The sequence below is a fragment of the Grus americana genome, chromosome 1, assembly GCF_028858705.1.
Source record: "Grus americana isolate bGruAme1 chromosome 1, bGruAme1.mat, whole genome shotgun sequence".
NCBI lineage: Eukaryota > Metazoa > Chordata > Aves > Gruiformes > Gruidae > Grus > Grus americana.
Genome location: NC_072852.1, coordinates 146,966,221 through 146,991,261, shown reverse-complemented (window position 1 = coordinate 146,991,261; position 25,041 = coordinate 146,966,221). Strand labels below are relative to the sequence as shown.

The following is a 25,041-nucleotide window of genomic DNA, read 5'->3' as shown; positions in this document are numbered from 1 at the left end:
AGCCAAATGAGTAAAACAAAGGTAGGGGTATTGTCAAAGGTAATTAAGTTTCCTACCTGCTGACAAGTTACCACCAGTGAACTGACCCCCTTTCTAAGTGATGAAATGCATGGTTTTAGCATACACCTTAATTACTGAGTAAAATTGGTGTCCATACTTTGGTGTTTTATTCTGCAAATAGAATAGGCTAGGAGCGTGCAGAGAGACAATTACCCAGTGCTGCTGTCAACTGGTGGTTTCATCAAGCAGCAGTCACTCAGCCACTTTCAGCCCTGAGACTACGTGATTCAAGCATGTTCACACTCAGAGGAGCAGACTTTATAGAGAAGAATTGAAGGCAAGGATTGGGAAGGATGTTTTTTAATTAACATTCTTCCTTTGTTAGGTATTAAGAGTATATAAAAGTTGAGGGCAGAGATGTATTCCTGCTCTGACAGGTGACCCACCAGCTACACAAGAGCCTCCTTTTATGAGCAGTGCTGTACCTCTTTGAGAAGTGGTTCTGTATCTGGGTTGGAAGTTTCGGTTGTGGTTGAAGAACTGTCATCATCTGCCAAGGAATCCTTCAGTTCATCCTCCTGTTGCTTTCCTTTCCCTCTTCTGTCCTTTTCTTCCCGCTTCTTCTGTGGCTTAGCCTTACGCTGAAGTGCTTTCCCTTTCCCTAGGAAGATAAGGATGCTTCAGATTCTCAGCAGCAGTACTCAGAGGCTAACCCACGTGATTAATTAAGCCTTTGAAGTCTGTCATCTGTTACCATACACAAACCATTTACAGCCACTTCACACCAAATGTGAGCAACAGCATCAAACTTGAAGAACCCTGATCTCAACTGTCCCACTGTTCCACTGTCTCCACCTCCAAGCCCTACCTCCATTGCCTCTCTGTAGATGTGGACACCTGGCTACCTATAATTCTTCTCTGCTCTGTTCCTGGCATTCCTTTTAAACACCTCAGAATCCAATTTGACAGTTTGACCATGTAAGAAGTTGGTACAAGCTTTATCATCCGAACAAAGAACAGAAATGATTAGCATGCTTGTCAGTTAAACCCCCACCCCCAACATGCAGTCAGACTAAAGCAGATGATAAAAATCACTAATAGTATTTGTCCAGCAAAGAAGTAAAAAACCCAACCCCCCCAAACCCTGAAATCTCACACCCAAGTATAATTTCTCCTTTTGACACATTTTATTCTTTCAGAGTGTACTATTCTAAGATGTGTGACTAAGCTGACTGTAAAATTGTTTGGCTTGAGACATCAAAGTGTTACTGCGTCTCAAAGTAGGGAAAATAATGTGTTAGACACTCCAGGGGATGTTTAATCAATTTTCTTGAAGCAATCCACATATAAACAAACAATGCTACTCGAACAATTGACTATGTTTTTCTTGCCATATCTACAGACTAACTGAAAGGTAGCACAGTGTAAGTTCAAAACGTAGAGATTTAAGAACCTTCAAAATCAAGCCAGAGGTCCTGGCTTGCAAAATAGGCAGGATTAGGCTCCTGGGGAGTAAAAAAGTTATCAAAAAAAAAGCATCAATACAGAGAAACTTTGCATGCGGAGTCATCATTATCTTACCATCACCTCTTCTTATACTCTTACAGGATGAGAGCATTCACAATATTCTTGTGTCTTTCATTTGATGTAATATATGCCTTTACCAATAAGATGTCTTAGATACTGCCCTTCGACTAAGCATTTGCATTTGTAAGCCGCGCAGTGCCTGCATACTGTTGCCAGGAGGGACCTAATAGTTCCCTCAAGTAAAGACTCAACCTGTGCCGAATAAGTGGATTTGGCCTCTTCTGGGATTTGTGTCAGCTCAAGTTGGAATTGAGTCTGGAAGCACAATGACAGCCGTCATATTTCATTTGGCAAAATGTGCCTCAGGGAAAGTTTGCACCAGAACATAAATTTGCCTTCAGGATTTTGGCAAATTCCAGATACATATCAAAGGGCAGTGCCTTCAAACTTTGGGGTTTTCAGACGTAATATCAATGTTTTCAAAATCTAGAACAACAAAAATATTGGCAATAGAATATTTTTTTGGACATGAATGTAAACAAAAGTGTAAATACAAGTAGATCTTGGAAATTTTCTAGAGGCCAGTTTCTACCTTATTGGGTGTTTTTGCATCAGAAGGCCTCGCTCTAAGATTTGCGCCAAATTTAGGCCACATTCAGGATTGCTAAACAGTTTAATGTTCATCATTAGAAAATCTATTTAAAATGTTATCATGACATGAAAATATAACGTAAAGCAGCTGTTTAACAAAAATCCTATGTAGCCTCCGCAGTAGCCTCCTACAGCCCAAGTATTAGGAAGCTGAAACAGAAGACTGTAAAGAGGAGAATCGTGCACAACCAGTTTTAGTCCAGAAGCTGCTGCTTCTGCAAATGTTTGTGATTGGCTCAAGCTATTTATCTGAAGAGAAGTACCAGTGTGTCTATGTAGATCCAGATAGATAATGGAACTTCCCCTATGGTTTTACATTTTTAAAGAGGACAAATGGAAAAGGACAAGTTTTATTTGATGCTCTGAGCTTTTGTGAGTCAAGTTACAGTTCACAGATAATTTTGGGTTGGTCTGTTTGTTTGTTTGTTTTATAAAGCTTGTAAAAAAAAATTTAGATGCATAAATCTGATTTATTGATCCAAGATGATGAAGAGGTCAAGAAGACTATCTGAATTGCAAAAAGTAACATTCGTAATATACTTTGCAATACAGAATTTGTTTAAATATTCAGTATACCACCATGTCAAAGTGCAAATGATGCAAAGCCTCTGTAACAGGAGGAAAAATGTGAATTTATCTGAAAGAATTTGTCATCAGGAGAAAGTTACAAAACAGGAAAGTGATGCCAAAAAATGGAACTCATCTAAGTGGTTAAGAACTAAGTATTTTATCATCGTTTAAACACCTTTTGAAATTGATAGACAAATCAATAGAAACACCCATCTGAAGGAAATGTATTTAAATATAGTTGAAAAAATGTAATCAAAGGTCTACCAACACTTAGAAGCAGCTATTTGCTAAGACAAGCTCCCAATACCTAGACTGCTAGAAATTGCTAGAGGTACAAAACTGTTACCATAGGTACACCACATTATTTGGATCAGGAATGTGCTTTTGAAACCAAACTCAATGGTTTTTGTAATACACTCAGACAACTTCCTTTTCCTTCTCCTTTCCTCAGCCCCCAGCCCCAAGTACAAATGATGGAGGTGGGAGGGAGGGATGCTAACCCAAAGGCAAAGGAGTGGCAACCAAAAGTATCTTTCTGCTTCAGAGGGTGAGATGTCTAAATATTCACACTTGCTTTCATCAAAACGTTCCAAAGATTTTGCAGGCAGAATCACAATCTAGCATTGTATGGAGAACTTCATTGCCATAAAATGAATAAAGGAAGCGTTCAAGGCACAGCCACATACCGCAGGGCAGGGAACAGCTGAGAAGCTATCACTTTCCATGCTATGAAAACATGACCTTTAGAGTTGATTAAATCTTGTTCTGTGGCTTACGTAATGAATCATCCTGTTAAAAAAAGCAGAATTGTATTACCTTTGTTTTTTGCTAGTGGAGATGGGGGCTGCTCTGTAAACACATCTGGACAAGGGGATTCTGGGTGGTCAAAGTCTTTCTCCATAGTTTCTATGAGCCCAGTGAGATCTGAATCCTCTGAGCTGTGCCTCCTGCTGCTGGCACATTCGGCATGAGGTGGGCCAAGAAGCGGGAGCTGTGGCAAAGCACTTTCAGTCTGTTGCTCTTGCTGCTGGGGCCCGGATGCTGGGGGTTGTTGGGGGGGCTGCTCCGCCAAAGCCGGTGCCTGCTGCTGCGTTGGCTGCTGGTTCTGCCTCGTCCCCTTGGCTCTTTTGCCCACGGCATGAATCTGAGCTGTGGCACCTGAATCCAAGGCAGTGAATGCTCTGTTCACTGACTGCAGGGAAGCTGCTTGTGCTGAAGTCCTATTAGGTATGCTGGAACTGCTTTTGGATTTTATGGTTTCAACATCAGGCGCATTTCTGTTGCTGTGGAGGTGTGCTGTTGCATTGCATTGTTTATGATTCCCTGCAGCAGATCGTGAAGACGAACTGCCTGCTCCGTAGATCCCTCTGGATGAACTGTGATTAGAATCTGATCCAAGCGCATTCAAGCTGGAAGAAAAACAAGTGTTTAAATATACCCTACAACGTTTCCATTCTTCCATATGAAAAAAGAATCACTATGTCCAAAAGCATCCTTGAACTACATTGTTCTTGGCACATAACCCACAAAAATGCCTAAAACTTGTTTGGCAAGTCAGTAGCCTTTACCATTTCCTGTTCACTTGCTCGCTGTACATAGGAACAAAACCACAGTAAAATGACAGTCAATATATATGTCGGAGGGAACACTGAAAGGAGATGATTTTTTTTAACTGAAGACACCAAAGGTAGGAACTCATGGCCTGCAATTTTTCTGCAGGCTATACCTTTCATTTTCGAGAATGTTAACAGGAAACTTGGCAGGGTTTGGTTGGGGTTTTTTCCTTTCTTTTTTTCCAAAAGATGAATATTCCTCACAATCACAATATCCATCTTTTTATCCAAGCCATCTTTTTATAAGTAACTGGGAGGATCTTTATTCATTCACCTGTTCTAAAGAGCAGTATTACTTTCTTACTGGTTTTATAACTAAAGAAAAAAAAAAGGGGGGGGGGGGGAACATCCCACATAAACCCAAACATATACTTACTTTCCGTCAGATGAAATTCCAACTATTCTCCTGAGATCAAGTGGCCTTCCCATATCAAAGGGAGGGTTTGAGGCCTCAAAGGACAAGCGTCTCCTAAATGGCTCCCAAATTCCTTGAGCTTCTAGATAGGCTGTTCCAATTACCAAGAGAAAGAGCACACTGCAGAGAAGAGAGGCAGTCATCTAAGTATTTCTCAGTTTTGAGCATTTTAAGGTTAATGAATCTAATCACATAAGACAAAAAGTTTGTATCTTCTACTGAAAAGCTGAAAATTGCATCCGAACCACAACTTTGTCTGCAGAAAGATAAAATACGCAAGTCTAGCACAATATACACATCGCTAACACTGAGAATGGAAGCTAGGTGCAAGTGTGACACTCAGTTGCCAAGAATTTAATCCAAAATAAAAACAAGAGCTATAACAAATTATTAAAACGGCATCAAGTGGTCAGCAGCTCTCACAGCTCGTTGGTGCAATTCCATTTTAAAGGCAGAGACCCTCTGTAAAGGACTGTACTGCTGCTCAGAGAAGTGGAATTTAAGAGCATTATTTCAAGGAATTTTACAACTAAACTGCATCTGCTGTAATACCATGTTTCGGAGTTCTCCACTTACATAATGCACTGCAGTGAACTATATTTTTGAATGAAGCAATAAAACCACTGCAGAGACCTTCATCGCACTGCTATCGATTTCATCTTCTAACAGGTGGGAGTTTCGGGGGGAGGAGACACAATGACGATGACTAAAGCTTGCCTTGCCTATTACCCTGGAAAGTTTATGAGAAAAGAACTTTAAATTAGCAACTTCAGTTTCTGTTCTCCCTCGTGCTGACTGCCAGTTTTTCCAAGCCCAATGTATAAAAACCAGCATCAATTCATACAAAAGGATGAGATACCTCTTGCTCAATTTTAGCTAAAAGAATCTAGCCTAGATATCATCTTTTAACTATCACCTAAATTACGAGCAACTCTGGAGACCAACTCAGCTGTTGATAGCTGGTTATCAGTGCTTTTTTCCCTGCCCTAGGGATTAAAAAGAATTCTAGATGCAGAACCAGACAGCAGAAGGTAGGAAAGAATTTTCATCCAAGATGTTAACAAGCAACAGAAAATTTAAAGAAATAAGGGATTTTTTCAGACAAGCCTACACAAAAGAGCTTGCCTTGAGCACTGTACCACCAAAAATGGAATTACCTTTGGGATGTAGGGAATAAGGTATAATCTCTTTCACTTCTTAATTGTAATCCATGATGCTATTTGAAAGTTTCACAAGACTGATAGCCACAAGAGCATCACACCTCTATCAACCACCATGGCACTACACAAACCTGGGGTGGAGTGCACAGGGGTTTGGTGGGCTGGGTGGACGGATGCTCCTCCTCCTCAACCCCACAGTGCTGCCCTCATGGTATCACTGCTGGGCTCTGCAGAGGTTGTACAGGGGAGGCTGCAACACAAAGTCACCTTGAGGGCTTCTCCTCCTCTGTCACTCTTTGGGTAAGGACTCCACTCCCTTTACGTAAGCCAGCTTTGGTGTTTTGATAAACGAAAAACAGAACTAATCTTGTTTTGTGGTCTTTTTAACTGCGCTTTCTGGTGTTGGTATGGTGGTGGTGGGAGCAGTGGTGGTTTGGGTTTTTTGCTTTTTAACAAAAAAAAATTAAAAAGAGAAGAATATAATGAGCCTAAAGTGTTCATGTAATTTGAACTATAAAACAAATTAGTGTGAGGAACACCACACAGTGGGGAGTAACATGGTCTAGACACCCAAGAATGATCTTGGTACATCCCTCTTTCCCCTCATGGTTTATTCTGGAGCACACATGCGCCTTGTTGGTAAGTTCTTCGTTAAAAGGGCTGGCTCCTTTGTCATGTTTGTACGTATCCTGTCAAGCTGGACTTCAAAACTTGGAGCCACAAGTATGGTAACAATCCAGATGAACAGTGATTTAGGGAAGGCAACAAATAAACATCTCGTTATCAAATTAAAAACATGATCTAGACAAACTCCTAGAGTTGTTCATTCCTAGAAATTGAGGATAGCTTTACTACAACATGGAAGTATTGTTTTAGTGGCAACTAACAAACCCTTACATGATGGCCCCCTAAATGTTAGAGGCTGACTGTGCACAGGATCCTTGGACTATTATGAAATGGCTACATTAGGACTCTTCCTCTAATTTGCTGCTAAGAAGGATGTTTTGTAGTTGTAGGAAAAAGACATAGTGAGGGAAAGGATTAGTGTTCTGTATTCTTTTGTAAAGTCTATTTAACAAATACAATACATATAAACTTCTCCATGCAAACTACACTTATAAGCTGACAAGCATTACTCACTCTCAATAAACTAAAGAGAAACTAAACTTATACCTTTCTAGCAAATACTCAGAAGATAATCACTTTAGTACTTACACAGCACTTCCCTCAGTAATGCAGTGTTAGTTAGGAAACAAAATTTCCTAAATAACAGAAATTCTCCTGTTACTTTGGAAAATGCAGTTTCCTAAGTAAAACTGCATTACTTAGGAATGTGCTGAAGAGTCAAAAAACAAAATTCAGCAGGCTGTAACTTTATCTTCTCTATTTCTTTTCTCAATCCCTAGAAGGAAAGACGGCCTAACCGAACATTTATGTACTATAGTACAGCAAAATGGAAGAGTCAGTATCTTAATATGAAAAAAAATGCAGGAACATTACATATCTGTGATAATGCTTTGGATTTGCAGCACACAGAAAGACCACTTTTTCATCACAGGCATCTACAGCAGGAATCTATCTCACACCAAGGTATCAGCTTAACACTAATGAAAAAGGAAAATAGCATTTGTTGTTACTGGTAAGTAACAACTTTGATACGTTTCTGTGCTTGAGTTTTCTCTGGATAAAGGCAGTGGGGGAAAGTGTCCAGGAGATGAGCAGGGACACATTGTTCATAACCTCAGACTTCAAATAAATAAAGATAGGTAGAGAAGATAGACTAGGAAAACGCAATGGAATTTTCAACTCGTATTTCAACCAGTCATAGCTAACACACATCTGTTTGCTGGGAAAAATGTGCATTAATATGCTACTACGTAACCTCTGAGTGTGCAGCGTTGCAAACAATGCCCTTCAGGTTCTCAGAACTCCCATTATTAGTATCACCAGTTGTCTGTCACAGACAAGTGGCAGCAAAGTTAAATTCATTCAAAGCATCTGCTAAGCTCATTACAGTCACTGCCTCCTATCTCTCTAAAGCACAATACTCCAGAAGGATGCTTACATTTCTATGGGAAATCACAGTTAGCAGTGCTTTAACACCTAAGTTGATTCAAGTTTGGCTTAATTGTTTATCCAAATCCTACACATTACCAGGGTTAACAGGAGTATGTATCTCACTTAGGGAAATAGCCCCAAGCAAGAAGTATATTATGTTGTCCTCAGTTTGAGCACAAAGTCAGTACTCCTCAGCCTTAAACTGTTCACACTCAATACACGGGAGCATTTCTTAATTTGTTCTCCTTTTTCACTTCACCTTATTTTATTTTACACCAATTATAGCATGTACTGAATGCATATATATTTCTCTGTAACCTGTACTCAAACAGTAGTAGTTCATGCACGTATACCGCTAAGAACAAACATATACACGCTACCTCATTATTCCTGAGATGATTATGTACAGTGCCAATTCCCAGTTGGGCCTGGGCAGCGCTTCTGCACATGTTGCTAACATGTGATATGGAAGGGATGCATTCAAGACAAATATGAATTCAGAGCCTCCTGCAGTGATGAATTTTAATTCACGTATGACTCTGGAAGCAGTGAAATCAGGTGTAAACCTGAAAACAAAGTAAAGCATATTAGAACTTTTCATATGAACAGCATGAAAGTTTAAGGTAATTTATATTATTCATAAATTTAAAAAAAACCCAACCCAAATCACAAACTCCACCTATTACTGCCATGAGTGGCATCCCAATCAAACATTTATAACAAATAGCCTAGCAGTACAACTAATAACCATCCACACAATTAGCCTAAAAATATTTACGAGTATCTTTCAAATACCTCGAGATGTGTTTGACTAGTTCATAAACACCTATGCTTAACACATCTGATACACCATATGAAGATACAGTATAATAACTGAAATTAAGTTGTGACCAAATCCGTTAAAAGAAAGCTCTGAATGCAGTAAAAAAATTAATGGCAGCTGTAAGCAAGCAATGGAACTGACCATTACGTGAGCTATAAAGTTTTTAAACACTTCACCTTTAAGTCACAACTGCCTGCCTTTTCAAAAACATCACCACTGTGTTCCAGTCTCACCACAAACTCAGATTCTTGAAGAAATACTATTGGAGTTTCACTGCCTGCAATATCTCGTATGTCCTCTTGCAGAACAGAAGCATCTTCTGAACTTTTCAGATACCATATTCTGAATAGTTAAATTTCAATCCAAGCAGTCTTAAAAAGATCAGGGCTTGGTGCAGATATCTTTTACAATAACAACTGACAGAGTTAAACAATCATTATCATTAAGGAAACAGACAAAATATTCAGGACTAAAATGCTGTGTGTTATGGTAACAATCCTTAGACTAAAGGCTCTTTTCTACACACTGCACTACACACTGCAATGCACCAAACCCATATGTAAATCTAGATCTCATGTGCATTCGCAACCCAAGTGGAGCAAATGTATAAAAAGTCTATATAGTAACACCACTCCAACTCAGTAAGTTATACTTACAGGATAGTAATAAAAGCAATACCATAGTCAGTCATGAAAACAAAGTTATTTAAAAAATCAAATGGTGTTTGCAATAAGAGAGAAAAATTTCATGGTTTATGTTGTATTAAAAAAAAAACCCCAAACACTCAAAGCTTAAGTAAAAATCCTCAGAATTTAACCAGATTTAACTGTTTTCCTCCAAAGCAGAATTAGGAATACATAATGTAAGACTCCATTCAGATGTAAGAAAAACCACTTACAATATGACAATGTCTTTAGAGGCATTGGCACTTAGTGCAAACTCATGACAGTTAACTACTTTAAATCCATATCCTTCACATGTATAGCCACTGATTTCCATAGTTTTCACATTAATCTGCAGCTGTCCTGTGTTTTCCACTTTAAATGTTCTTCTCAGCGTGAAATTCGGTTCTTTGTATTTCATTTCTAGACACAAACAGCAGAAAGTAATTAGTGTTGTGCTAAACAGCTATCCTTCACTATATTCATACTCTACAGCAGAAGAGAGTTCTGTTAGTATTTTAGCAGGAAAGGGGACTAAGCAAGGCCCACAGAAATCTTTACGTGGCCTGCAGGAACAGATCTCTGCAGCCAGATTCTCACCACTGTCCAGGCAGGGCACTTGTACAATTCCAGAGCCCTCTAACTCATCAGGAAAAAACCCAAACCCCCAAACCTCTGATAGCACTGCTGCCTCACAAAAAAAGTCATCTAAGCTGTAAAGTTCTTTGATGTACTGCTTAGTATTGTGGTATTCTGTGAAAAAGTCCCAGCACGAGGAGAATTAAAACTTTTTTGTGTCTTAAAAATAAAATCCATGGCTGAGCTACATACATCTTATTAGCAAAAACATCCCTAAAGCACAACATGTAAGCGGTAATGACTAAGCTTTACTTGAAGTTTTCTTACTCATCCCTCAAAAAAAATCAGAATAACCTCAGATAATAATTAACATGGCACCTTACAAATATGTCTGGAAATCTACAAAGTAATAAAGCAGATTTTAATATAAGATAAAACTAACCCTCTTCTACCGGTTCCTTTGGTAATACAGGTATTCTTGGCTCTCCTCTTAGAAGCAAGTCTGGGCTGTAGAGCAGAAAACCTCTGACCCCAGAATAGAATCTGGCTCGGATTTAATTTTCACTGAGGAACACACCCTGCCTTTTTCCATGTTGGCTATGTGCATACTGATTCTGAAGGTGCAAGGGGGAAAAAACCCCCCAAACAGCCCAAAACAAAGTTGCATCTGAGATCCAATTTACTTAAATTTAGGAATTAGAGATTTTCCTAGTAAATGTACTAGGATCTTCACCTCCTCTGTCTTGAGTTTTGGGGATGAAGGACTTTTGTTTCATCTTTCCTAGTTTTCACATTAAAATGAAAAAGGTAAAATATTTCATTTTCTGCCTGAATGAAGAAGTTATTTTAATGTAAATAAAGGAATTAAATTTCTGGGGCGCTAGAACAGGGGAAAAATATTTCCACACACATTTCAATTTGTACACGCAAAATGTTAATTTCTTTTCTGTTCACCATAGTAGCTCACGAAGTACTCACTTTCTGAGCAGTCTTTTAATAATGCTTCTGTGATTTTAAAGCGTAAAGAACTTCCTGGACCAGGAGATTTGCCTGCAACCTTCAAGCTCTCAGTTGTTCCTTGTCCTTGTACTATTATGGCATCTATTACAGTCAAATTATTTCTGTGTACAAAGAAAAAGGGGAAACATTCATAAAAGGATTATGCTTTTCATGCTATTCGTAAAAGTCTATTGCTCCTGCAAGCTTCTCCACAGACCACGAAGTTATATCCCAAATCTGGAGGACAGAAATATAAGTAGTTCCACAAATAATTCCCCACAACACAGAAGTAAATAGCCGGGGATCTCAAACATAGTGTTTGCAAGGCAAAAACCTAAGAAATCACAACGTGGCATACAAATAAAAAACCCAGTGAGGTAGTAATTAAAGTTTGTATTTCATCATATTAATGTATTGCACCTGATACAAAAGTGAAATAGCTAGTCAGAGCTCTTTAGTAGAAAGACTGAACTTGCATTGCAGCCTGATGGTGCAAATGGCATCTATAACTGGAGTCCCTACTTTCAAGATAGTGTAGTATGTATTCAAGAATTTAAGCCTCCAAGTATAACAGTGGATTATATATTTATATTAGAAAGTATAATTTTCTATATAATATATACAAACTGGATACAGTTTAACTACTGTAAAACATATCACAATCACACTTAAATTAAATCTCTCTCCAGACACATGTAATTCTACAATTACTCTGGTAAAAGCAAGTTTCTTATTGACAGCTGATCACAAGTATCATCTTAGAAATAAAAAAACATCAGAAAAACTCACGCTCATTTCGGAAATATCTCTCATACCTGATAACAACTAGTGATGAAACAGTTTTATTATGAACTGGAGTGAATTTTACTTTGACAGATTTTCTCTCACCAGGTTTTAATATTAGGCTTAAAACTGAATGACGAGCCAGGCCCTTTGTAAGTCCTACAGTGCTCTGTAGTGGCTGAACCTTAAGAAAGTGGGGAAAACAAAGTCACACTTTTAAAAATAGGAAATTTTTACATGTATTTGATAGAAATGATATTATTTTAGCTAAAAAATTGGTCTTGTTATAAAGAAGCGTACTACCCAATGACATATACTAGGGTTTTTAACTAGAAAGTCTGATAGCACAAGAATTTCTCTACTTATTAGTAAATCATCTGTGTTCATTTAGAAGCAGAACACAGCAAGACAGAACTGAGCTAAACTATACACATGTGGAATCATAAAGCTCTAGAAAAAAAGAGTTGAGAAGTTTTTAAAATGTATATTTTAAACACCAAATCAGCATTAAGCCATTACGTATCATTTTCTACACTCAAAATGTTCCATTGTTAAAACATTTTTAGAATATTGGTTTTTCTAAGTAAAGCAAAAAAAGGGGAAAAGCAAACTTTAAATAGAAGAACTATTGAAAAAAGTGTATTTTGCCTAGTTTGCCTTTAGATACTGTGCAAGCATCAAATTGCTAACCTAAAGCTAACTGTAAATGAAGGAGAAAAGGTGTATATATTGGATGAGAAAAGAAAACGTTCAGGATGTGGCATGCTCTATATGAAAAAGCACACACAAAGTTGTCCGCAAAACTCAAATCATTTAAAATAAAGAACGAAGCAATGGAAAACTCAATACTTTGCTAATTTTAGAACTACCAACCACCATACCAAAGAAAATAATCCTGTATCAGTAACAGAATGAATAAATGCAGTTTTCCTGTAACTTCCGCAATCCTATTGTAACATAAGCATACAGAAAAAGCGACATTTTAACTATTGCATTTGAAGAAATACTACTTTTCCTAATTCTCTGAAAATATCCAAAAGAAGCATCACATTTTTCACACATACAAATACCTAAATTTGAAGATGTGTATGACTGAACTCTTATTAAAACATTAAAATATGTAAATATAAAAATTTAAAGACCATATTGAAATACTTACGCAATTTCTGAAGACCTGGAACTCTAGAGTCCTCAGATTGAAATTCGTTGGCTTACTCAAATTAAACCTGAAACAGACACACATTTTTTTTCCCCCCCGCTAGATCAGGGAAGATAATGACATATTTGCACTTAAGGGTTTTAGCACAAATCGAGAACTGATGGTAGGACTCAAACAGTATTGACCTGAAAGGATCATTTAATTTTTCTTATTCCCCTGCTCATGCTTCAAGTTAAGGAAGAAATATAAACAGCAGTTTAGCTCAGCAAAAAATACAGATGTGCATTCAATAGTAATCAGCCTAGATTCAGTTCTCAACTGAGCTAATGATTCAAATTCTACAAGTGGCCAAAACTGTAACTACCAACACAGCTGCCAAAAACTGCATGCATTTTTTGTAAAATGCATTTTGCTATAGAGTGAGAATGACCTAACTTCTCTAAAACCATACTTACCGTTCTAACATTTTGTCAACAAAGGTGAATGGGTTAGAATACAGAGCTACAGGAAGGAACTGAACATACACAGGAACATCAGCTGGATTTTCTAGAAAAATTTCTTCTTCCTATTCAGAAACACAATTTTTGTAAAGTTTACGTTGGGGTTGAAGTAATTAGAAACAGCTATTAAAAATGCAGTCCCTACAAAGTGATACTATCAACAAAATAACTTACTGATGAACTGTTTGTATTGGTAAGAGGGAAGCTTAGATGGCGTGGTGAACTAAGTATGGAAGGCCAGGCCATTTCTGCTGTAATTTTCAACCGGACATCCTTCTGAAGATCTGTGTCTACTTCAAATACAGCATTCAATCTGGAGAAACAGTTATAAAACTTACTTTACAGGAGTAAAATCAGAAAAGTCTGGAAAAAGCAGAGTGCTTAAAAGCACTCTGAAAACATTGGTTTGAGAAATAGCATGGTACATTATATTTATATGCAATTAAAGAAAAACACTGAACTCTGTCCATATGTACCGCTATTAAAAAGTGCAACAGAAACCACCAAAACATGCTATATGAGACCAACCCAAAGATTCTAAAGATGTTCTCTGTTTAAGTATTGTTGCCAACATCCATCCATTCCAAGTTCTGTTATGGCCTATTTATGGATAAAGGTGAGCAGAAAACATCGTAGGACTTATGCACTGCATCACAAATCTTGCAGCATTTGCATTTCTCTTAAATCACTGCTCTTTGGACAGTGAGACACAAATTTTATTTTTCATTGGGAAGTGCCTAGCTCGTGAATATTGCATAAACAGACTTTGAGAATATAACTGAGATTCAGATCAGTAGGAAAACGACCCAAAAAATACTTGATGATTTGCAAAGGTATAAACAGTAGAAAGGAAAAATACCAGTCCTGCTACAGTCTGTTCCCAATACAACATCCAGACATCCACTATCCAGAAAATGAATTGTGCCTGCACATGCGTAACATACAGGAAATCTGTCCATGTATTCTAGCTGCAACGGATACATGGAGTATGTGCCTGGACAGTATACTCCTGTCTAACAAATCTAAAGCAAATCTGAACCGGTCATACTTGGTGTCAGCTATTTCCATCAGTGAATGAAGTTCTTTGCTATTAACCAGCCTCTGCAACAGACTTGATTCCTGTTCTCCTACAAGCTCTCCACCAGGAGCTGAAACAAGACTACCAGCATTGAGTTCTCCAGTCAGCAACACAGACGAAACGCTAGACTTCAAACCTAGAGAAGTATTTTGGAGAGACTCCAAATGCCCAAGTCAGAAACCCTCTGTACTCAGGAGCATTTCTCCTTTGCTGAATGCTTCCTCGGCTAGTTAGTTAATTTTAACTCTCTAAGAGAATTACATATTCTAGATTATATATTATACTAAATAATATTAAAGCATTGTATATTCCAGCTAGAACTGCTACTTATTCTGAAGTAGTTTTTAGAAGAATTTTCCTTTACTGTCCTCTTACTGCAGGTGATAGAACATGCTTGAAAGTTACCAATGTGGCTAAATAGAGGATCCTGTTTAGATCAAATTTGCTTAGGAATTATTAACATACCAGCATTAGAACAAAAAAGTGATAAAGGAGGTATGCTTTTGTTACTCTATTTATGTACATACAGTCATTTCGTTTTTCTGCAAATATGCATACCTTTTTTGAAATGTTAGTCTTGATGCTATCATCACAAAAGCATATGTACTTGTTAATGCTAACTTATGTCTCTTGGAGATTAAATCACTTTACATATGAGAATGCAGATGTTTAAAAGGTACATAGCAGCCTGCAGAGTTGGACGTTTTCTAAAAATTAAATAGCAGTCATTAATTGCCTTCTCTTTAGCAAATCTCAGGAGAAATCCCAGACAATTTGCTAATTCACTGAAATGCAATAATCTCAGAACAGTAGCAATAGAAAACCTTATGAAAACTTAGAGGCATATTGAGGTTACTACTTTAAAACAGATTAAGCAGGGATACTGCACAAACAGTATAATCTGTTCTAGGAAATTTATGCAGAGTAGAGACTGCCTTGCTGTTGCCATATTCTCAAGAATGGCAGCATACTCCAGTGAACAGTAACTTTCAGTGTTGTGTTTGACTTGAGAACATTATTACTGGTTTTTAACTTCTAAAATGTTCTGCAGACAAGGCCAAGTAACACCTTCTTGTCCCCCTCTCAAAGAGCACTGCAATATTAAGAAATCCTATATTAAGAAATCCTATATTTTATAAGAGCATACTTAACACAGAATTATCTAGTGATTTAAGGCCTGAGAAAGTAGCAGGGATAAAATACTTACCTATGGCTTGAGTTCTCTTTTATTTCTGTCCATTCTTTGAATAAGTTCTCATGCAAATCCCAGTCAGAATCCCATGAATCTTCTTGCATTGTTATGCTGTGCTGAACTTTAGATTCCGCTTTAAGAAATAACATGGTTTTTAAACTCTTCATGTAAAATCATTGCTTAAGGAGAATACTAAACTTTTTTTTTTTTTTTTTTTTAAGATTTTCATTATAAAGCTGAACGTTACTTACATTTAGACAGAAAAGGCAATCCTACATAACAACGATCTCCACATTGCAAACTGGGGTCAAAATAAATATTTGCAATCTGCAGAACAGAGAAGAGTAGATCAATTAAAAAAACTGCACAGTAAATCTAATGACCAAAGAAAAAAGAAAAGTTTCTGATGTCCACACAAACTTAACATATGCTTTGTATAAGACAGAACTTATAAACATGTAGAAATAAGGCATAAACAAACCTTTGATTTTTTTCCTGGCTCTAAATCTTCTTTATTACTTCTTAGCCTCTTATAATAAAACCTTATATCTTCTGACAGGGAGCGTATGTGTTGTATTTTCACTTTCTGAGAAAAGGAGTTCATAATGTTCAGGCTCTGGTGAACTACTTTCCCCTAAAGAAAAAAAAAAAGAATGAAAAAAGTCTGCAGGATATGCATTTTCCCTAGCATATGTATTTATTTATGCAGGCTGGCAAAGATCACAGCAGAGCTGAAATGTTAAATTGAGATTTTTAACTATGCTATCTTAAAAAAAATGCCACTTGTAATACTTCAAGGTAAGTTTCTGTGAACTTGTATTCTTTCCTCCATCTGCTTCACAGTTCATCCCTCTTTCAAAAATAAATACACTTGAAGTGTCTTGAAGAGCTAGGAGAACAGTTCTGCTTCATCAAATCATGTTAAAAAAAATACCAGAGGAGGAAAGGCAAGAGGAAACTTCAGTTTTCTGAGCCTCCTATTACAAAAGGGAAACAAGCTTCTTGTAAAAGATCTAGTACATAGTTGCTAGTAATTAGAAATAACTTGTAAGGAACAGCAGAGTGAAGCTGCAGATTACAAACACTACGGGTGACAGAGAGCATTTAAAAACATCGGTACAATCCTCCTTCCCACTTCCAATGAAATTAAGACACCAGGTACTAAAATTACAACATTTAAAAAGAAAATAGTGCAAGTTTTTTCCCCACACCTTTACACCCTGCCTCCTCTTCTGAGCCAAACATTATTTTATCTTTTAAGCATTTTTAAGTTTAATTGTTTTTCGTAATCAGAATCACTGCAGTGCTCAAACTCTCCCCCTGCCCTCACTTGTAAATCAATGATTCTGTGGCTATGTTTTTCACCTTATCTCAAAACCCAAACCTGATGAGCACAGAATAAACAATAAATAAAAAACAGAACAAAAAACACAACTCAGGACTGATGACAAAATTTCAGATTTATATAAAATAGATGAATACAAGCAAATTTAAATATCCAAGACTATCTTCTAATGAACATGACTAGAGTTTTTCATGTTCCCCTTAAATCAATACTTTCAGCTTTTTAAAAAGTTCTCAAGGTAAGGACTGAAGTGGAGAGATGCATTCTGCAGGCTCAAAATTTGACTGTGCCTCAGGAAATAGTGACTGTCGTGGTTTAACCCCAGCCGGCAACTAAGCACCACACAGCTGCTCGCTCACTCCTACCCAGCAGTATGAGGGGAAAAGAATTGGAAGGGTAGAAGCAAGAAAACTTGTGGGTTGAGATAAGAACAGTTTCATTATTTAATAAACAACAACAACAACAATAAAGGAAAATAACAAAGAAAGGCAAATAAACCCAAGACAGACAAGTGATGCAAATGGAAACACTTGCTCATGACCAGTCTCCAAGCAGCGGCCCTCACTGCAACCTTCCTCCAGCTTTATATGCTGAGCATGACGTCATATGGTATGGAATATCCCTTTGTCCAGTCAGGGTCATCTGTCCCGGCTGTGTGCCCTCCCAACTCCCTGTGCACCCCCAGCCTACTCACTGGTGGGGTGGTGTGAGAAGCAGAAAAGGCCTTGGCTCTGTGTAAGCACTGCTCAACAATAAAATAAAACTCCTCTGTATTATCAACACGGTTTCCAGCCCAAATCCAGAATACAGTCCCATACTAGCTACTATGAAGAGAATTAACTCTTCCCCAGCCAAAACCAGCACAGTGACATAGTATAACAGTCTCAATAATAGCAACTGCACAGGGAAAGAAACTACAAGATTAAATCTCTAAACAGTACAGTCCTGCTAAACTGAATAGGAGGTAAGTCTGTGGAATCCTGTGAGTAACAAACTGCCATCAATTGGGTACAATAAAGGTTTGTTAAACTCTGTAGAACAAATGAAGAGTATTTTAAGACCCTTACGCAGCATGTAAACATGAAACAACAGATAAGCGAAGAAGACTTTACCCAGCAGTAATAAGAAAACCAGAACAACGCTATTCAGCACACAGGTCCTCAAAGATGAGCTTTGATCAGGGAAGAGTTGAGAGGTGGCACTGTAAGCTACAAAATGACATTATGAAGCAGAAGTCAACACAGCTAAGATCAATGTCTTGATTTAAACAGATCTTTACAAGGCTTGTATACACTGTTAGTGTATTGCTGACAAACTTTGTCAGAATACCAGAAATCAGACTTAGGTGCAAATACGCTAAAATTATAAACAGAGACAGTACTGGGAACCAGGCAGCTGCAGGAGAATTACATCCTAGATATGAACTGAAAAGCAAGTGTTACTAAAATTGTAGCACCTTGTTATTCCTGGATGGTATAGCTGTCAAATTTCTCTACCAAACACTGAAACAAGAACTGATGCTATTTTAGGCTTATTTTCATAAGTAATGGAGGCATTACAGAACAACTAGATGCAAGAGTGTCATGAATTCAGTGATCACAAGTTTAGTTTGAAATGAATCCAAGAAAAAGGAAAAGTTAATCTGCTGTCAATGTTCTCAAATATCGAAAGAGCTAAGTGACCAACTAAAAGAAGTAGCAAGTGAAGCTGACTGCTCTGAAAAGCTTGGGGCTTGAACACAGAAAACAGTGTAGAATCTTGTCAAAGCTGATAATTATATCTGAATCTATACTCCCAAAGAAAATGCAGGAGTCCAAAGGTCACCTGAATAAATAATTATGTGAAAACATTTCTGGTAAAGAGCATGAAGCCAATAAAAATCACAGCAGTCTGGGAATGAGAAAGAACGATGACAGCAAGGAAGCTATGCCTTAGAGGCTGAGAAACACAGGTGTTGCAAGAAGTAGGGCCTGCCAAAACAACAAAAAAAAGTGAACAAAAAAAAATCAAGCTGACTAAGACCTTGGGTGTATATTAAGATACATCAAGAAGCTCTTTAGCCATTCCAGTTAGAACAAAATAAAGGGAGATTTAAAAAAAAAATAAATACTTCTTTATGGCCCAAAATGGAACAATATGTTAATGTGGCATACAAGAGGGACAATAATCTTGCCAGGAATTAGGATATATAAATTAGGATACAGAATATAGAAATTGCTCTATCTTTAGTGAAAGAAAGGGAAATGGACCTTTAAGTTACTTCAATTCATCAAAGGCTTATGGAGCAGTAGTCAGTGTAATAAATATCCACATAATGGTGTGGCCATATAGTCAAATACGAAACACAGATCCTAAAGATAAAAAGATAAAAAATAACAAGAGATCTGTGCAACTGTAGGTATGACCATTTGATCTCAACAGTAGCAAAAGACTTCAGAACAATTTGTGAAGTAGATCAGAAGGGAGATGGAATGGATAATGGGGCAAATGTAGTAATGATTCACTGAAGTCCTGTTGACTAACCTATTGCATTACTTTTTCAAAAAATGATCATTTATCTACTAGACATGAGGTAAAACATTTGATTTGCCAGTGAAAAATTACTATTTAAGAGTACACAAATTGTAAGATAAGCAGGAGATACTAAGGCGCTATCAGAAGAGGAGGTGAGAACAGGCAGTGCTCTATGACAGATTGAGACCACGCAGAACAGACAAGGAAACAAAACCCATTTCCACCAACACGCGCAGAATTAGTTTTATCCTTTCAGAAAACTGCCATCTCTTTCTCCGTTTGCTCATGTTTTCCCCCCAGTTTTCAATCTCTCTTCCTATGATTTCCATCATATTACATTCCCCACTCATCTGAAAGTCACATAAAGTTCAGACTTCAATGAAATACCAGTTGCAAAGTCAATATGCCTTGACTGCCCATGCTTCTACGGTTATGCTGAATGCCAAGCGAGAAGAAACTATTATCCGGTTACCAGCTTGAGCAAAGAAGCTGCTTTCAGCACTCACTGAATAAACACTACTGCAGGAGCACAGATGAAAACAGCCGTTCATACTTTTGCAGAGAGTTGTAGACCCACACAGCTTTCTTGCTTTCCTGTTCAGGTACTCCACCACGTACCCTCAAGAAAATCTAATTTTAGTGTGGAAACAATACAATAATGCTTTCACAGAGATCAAGGACTTCTTATACTAAAATGTCAGTTTATTAGCTGACTTTGTTGTCTTTGGCATTACGCTTCAGGAATTTGAAAAATGCATTTCTGCAATTTCATCTCTCTCTTCTTACTCTTGGTGCTAATGCACATGAATTGGTAACAACCACATAAGTGACCACAGCTACGTTAGAATGAGGCTGCAAAGAATCAGGTTTGGGATCATATCAATATTCCAAGATCCCATTCAAGAGGGCAGTAGAGGAGATGTAGGGAAAACTCATGCTTGGGACATGTGTGTATGGGGGAAAACCCCCCCAAAATAGCAACAAGCTGAATCATAACAGTTTGGTAGCACAATCTCTGCAGCAATTTGACATGCAACAATTTAAGAGAGCAGTTTCTCTTGAAAAGGACAGATAAATAAAAAACACAGCAAGAAAACATTTAATGCCATGATCCAACATTCTTACCGGAAAAGAAGGTGGAAGAAAAACATGTTTTGGGGAGCAGGTCAGCGAGCCTACAGCAATCACTGCCTTCACTGGTATAGTTAAAATCTGGGGGGAAAAAAGAGAACAAGAAAAGTTTAGGAAAAAAATACTTAAATATCAGCCTTTAGATGTCTCTTCCACTTCTGAATTGCATAGAATAACAAAACTCTGAAATTCTATAGTTAATGTAGCCTAGGCTTATATATACATTGAAAACATGAAGACATGAATTAAGATTTCCACACATCATCATATTCAGATTAGCCGCTCCATACTGTCAAGAAGCACACCTTTGCTCAGTCATACTTAGCACCATTATACGTGGAACACAAAAGCAGAGTTAAAATATAAGTGAAAATAGGAAATTCATAACATATTAAAAAAAGCTTAAAATCTCAGATAACTGGCAGAAATAAGGAATTTCCTATTTTCTGCGGTTTCATCACAACCACACAATAAGCTATAGAATTTCCTGGTTTCATAAGCACAGTGTGTCACTTTTTTTTCCTACATATATCACCCAAAGATATTAAACACAAATTCCGTTACGTATTAGAATCTCTTTCTCCTGCAAAATAATTTATTAACAGGAAACACATATGAAGTTGAGAATCAACTGGCTGTTGTTCTCTCCCTTACTAATCTTAATGTAAGAACTCTGTTTCATGAACTGTCAGCAAACTTTGATCTCTCCAAAACAACTTTTACATTGGATTTTCACAGAAAAACCTCTGAAATTATAGCTCAATTTCAGTAACTGATAATGTACCAAAAAGCACATTGTTAGCGGGTGTTATGCCAAAAGCTCCATGCATTGATGCTTTGAGATGTGTCAAGTCATTGAAGAACCCATACCTCAAAGCATTAGGTCAGATTTAAATGGGTATTTTTGAAAGCCGGATGAAAAATCATAATGAAAGTCATTCTTCATTCCTTAGAGAAGACACAGCATAAGTAGCATTACTGTCGTTACCTTGCAGAGATAACCTGACCTCCAGAGGTCCCTTCCAACCTCAGCTTCTCCCTGATATTGCAATCTGTCCGCTAATACAACTCTTAAAACTTCACGCTTAAGAATTAAACATATCATTTGGGCAACACCCATGAATATACAGTAAATATACCTCATAATCTGTCGTGATTTGTACAGCTCCATCATGAATTCCTTCAAGTTCTTTCGCTATTAGTTTTACTCTAAACATAGCATAATAACCTGATGCTAGTATCACCTGTAAATGGTAGAAAAAGTTATCCATTGTATGCCAATTATTGGAAAGAAATTTCACTTAAAAAAATACCCAACATCCTCTTATTTCTTTAAACTAAATCAAAATACATTTGAAACAATAGTCAGTGGTAAAAGGAAAAATTCAAATATATCAGTTTCTAACACAAAAATTATCTGTTCCTTGAGGTGATAAATTCTACTCTTCCCAGATAAATGATAAGCATCATCTGAGGGTATGGAGGTTACTGTTTCTGAAGCTCCCCCTTTCAAAATCTAACCAATAACATAATACTGCTTCTTAAAATAAATTTAAAAAATTCTACATGCTTTATCATACTCAAATTCATACAACAATTAGGAATTTTTACACCCCCCACCCCCCCCCCCCCCCCCGCTAAAATGAAACTGCAAGAAGTTGCACAGATTTGTCTTCCCCCCCCCGCCCCTAAATCTAGCTTTAAGCAATGGATTCAAAGGATTACTTACTGAAGACTGATCAGATGCACTAGCATTTTGTAGTTCATGGTGGTTTGCAATTATCGTTGTTCTGTTTCCCTTTTCGGTTGTTAGAAGTTCTATGGCCAAACCATCTCCTATAATATGCCAACTTTTTATAGCCAGCTTAAAAAGAACAAAAGGTACTGTTTTCAGTAACAACACTGACGTAAATTTTTTAAAAGGCAAACTAAAAATAAATCCACCCTTACCTCTATCGGATTGCTGTTGATGACTGCAAATAAAATGCTAGTAGCTTCTGTTGCACTCAATATGCCAAAATCTATAAATCGTTCCTCTGTTTTTGGTTGCAGTACAAAGTACTGGAAAGATTGATAAAGGTATTTTAGCATAGGTTAAATACAAAATGTGCTCAAACTCTAAGCTCATTAACAAATACATTAAAAAGTCTAATACAGCAGTACTGTGAAAATCTCAAAATTTTATACATTTTCTATATAAAACTAAAGGGAACAAAAAAGAATTTTTCAGCAGTAACTGAAGTTGTTTAAGGAAAGAACTTGTAACATAATTTTGAAATTAAAAAAGCCATCCTCCCATAGAAGTAGAATAAGGAATTAAAAACAGTCCAATGAAGTACACCTCTAATTAGACTAAAGTAGCAAAAAAAACCCAAACAAAAAAAGGAAAATACTTACATCTAAAAATCCTGTGTATGCTCGGACAGGTAGGTGAAATTTAGAAGCATTGGTGATAAGTAAAATATTATTATCTATATGAACAGATGATGTGGAAGGCATAAAATGAAGTGTAAAAATATATCTGGATTCATTAGGCGGAATTAAGACTGGTTTACTGAAGTTCTGGACCTAGATCAGTGAACAATGAAGATCAATGTTACAATTTAACAAAGTGCAGTACATTTAAACATTTACTATTAGGTAAAAATGTTCATGGAAATGGAGCTTACTTTAAACATTGGTTTTGCTTCTTCTGGTAACACAACATCATGTATAAGGACTGCAAAACTGAATGTGTTTGTTAGATAGATCAGTCTTTCCACAGAATCAGCAGCATTGTCACGGATGTGAAAGAGTGTGGCAGCATGATCAAATCCTAAATATCTATTAAAAGAAAACAGTATGAGAAAAATAAAGACTTTCCTCAAACATAAAAGTGTTTTTCTTACACAAAAGACTAGAATTCATTCAATCAAACAGCAGAAAAGGTATATACCTCACTGCATGTTGAAACTATATTATTAACACTACAAGGACATTGATAATTAAGTCATCCAAATGAGATAAGAAAATATGTGAATTGCCATATTAGGAGGACTAAAAGGAAGCGCTGATGTGTTAAGACAGTTTGCAAAGCATGCATATTCCTTATTAACCAAATCAAGTGTCTGCAGCACAAAAGTTCTGATAGGTAAGGTTTAGTTTGTTTGCCTTTAAAATAGTGTCAGGTCTGTTGATAAAGTTGCACCTCATTTCAATATTAATGTTAAAGTCAACTTAGTCATACTTTGTAAATAAATAAAAAATAAGGAAGCACTGATAGTTCTTCCAAAATTTTGCTTAAAACCAAAAATGTTTTCTCTACTTTTACTTCATATAGTGATAGAACAGCAAATGCAAAACTGGAAAAATTTCCAATACTGCATTTTTTAAAGGTCTCATCTGCAGCCTTCAACTGCTCTGAAACACAACTCACTAAGGTCACTTTGAACCCCAGCCTTGAAACTAGCTTATGCATTACTAAGATGACCTCATCTACTAGTGTAAAACAAAAAAAAAAAATCAAACTAGTAATTGTAGTTATAAATGAGCTCCAGATTCAGAAAACTTGGGCTTCACCTCTTTATATCCCCTCTTCCTGTAAAAAGGCTAAATTCCCTGCTACGTCAGCTAATTAACAGCATTTAGGTTTTGAGCTATGTTCAATTACTGTAAGCTTACCCATCCAACACTTCTGCTTGATATGGTATTTCAAGTTTGGAGTAGCTCTTCTCTTTTGCTTTAACAGTTATTTTCCCAGAAGACTGCGATGCTTTTTTTGCTTTTGATGCTGTACACACAAGAATATAAGAAGTTTGTTAGAGCAGACCAAAAAAAAATGATCCATTAGGTTAGGCTAGCATGACTGAAAGAATAAAAGCACAGAGCTAGCCCAGAAATGAAGTATCACGGAAGAGAAAAAACATATCTTAAGGAAATTTCAATAAGCAACTTACATGGAGTAAAGTCTAGGAAGTAAGAGATCTGAGTTCTTAATTCCTCCCTCTTTACACCAACTGAGTTACTAAGCTTATCTACAACAGGGAAGCCTGACTGCTCCTGTCAAATAAATAACTTGGACATGTCCAGAGGATAACTCAGGTGAGCTGAATTCCCCACTTAAGAGTATGGGACACACCTATCCCTCCAGTAACAGAACAGAAACTTGAGATGGCTGGGCTCCTCACTTGGAACTACCAGTCAAGCAGGACTTTGGGCTAGGAACACAGCAACTTTTTAATAATGAAGAAATCAAAGAAATCCGAAACTTTACAGAAATAGAATCAGAAACCATGTAAGAACC

General features: G+C 37.1%; 1 protein-coding gene across 1 annotated transcript in view; it reads right to left on the bottom strand.

Moving 5' to 3' along the window:
- The window catches only part of TMEM131 (transmembrane protein 131), a 104,563-nt gene that overhangs the window by 12,159 nt on the left and 67,363 nt on the right, over positions 1-25,041 (bottom strand). Inside the window, exons 13-32 of the mRNA XM_054817781.1 lie at positions 24,420-24,528; positions 23,429-23,582; positions 23,157-23,327; positions 22,710-22,820; positions 22,489-22,623; positions 21,899-22,003; positions 20,754-20,840; positions 16,251-16,403; positions 16,021-16,096; positions 15,785-15,902; positions 13,674-13,812; positions 13,455-13,564; positions 13,000-13,066; positions 11,873-12,024; positions 11,037-11,179; positions 9,716-9,902; positions 8,375-8,560; positions 4,738-4,896; positions 3,565-4,157; positions 486-661 (exon numbers count right to left, since the gene is read on the bottom strand). Coding sequence (XP_054673756.1) covers positions 486-661; positions 3,565-4,157; positions 4,738-4,896; positions 8,375-8,560; positions 9,716-9,902; positions 11,037-11,179; positions 11,873-12,024; positions 13,000-13,066; positions 13,455-13,564; positions 13,674-13,812; positions 15,785-15,902; positions 16,021-16,096; positions 16,251-16,403; positions 20,754-20,840; positions 21,899-22,003; positions 22,489-22,623; positions 22,710-22,820; positions 23,157-23,327; positions 23,429-23,582; positions 24,420-24,528 — 3,131 coding nt within the window. The remainder of the gene's footprint in view (positions 1-485; positions 662-3,564; positions 4,158-4,737; positions 4,897-8,374; positions 8,561-9,715; positions 9,903-11,036; positions 11,180-11,872; positions 12,025-12,999; positions 13,067-13,454; positions 13,565-13,673; positions 13,813-15,784; positions 15,903-16,020; positions 16,097-16,250; positions 16,404-20,753; positions 20,841-21,898; positions 22,004-22,488; positions 22,624-22,709; positions 22,821-23,156; positions 23,328-23,428; positions 23,583-24,419; positions 24,529-25,041) is intronic.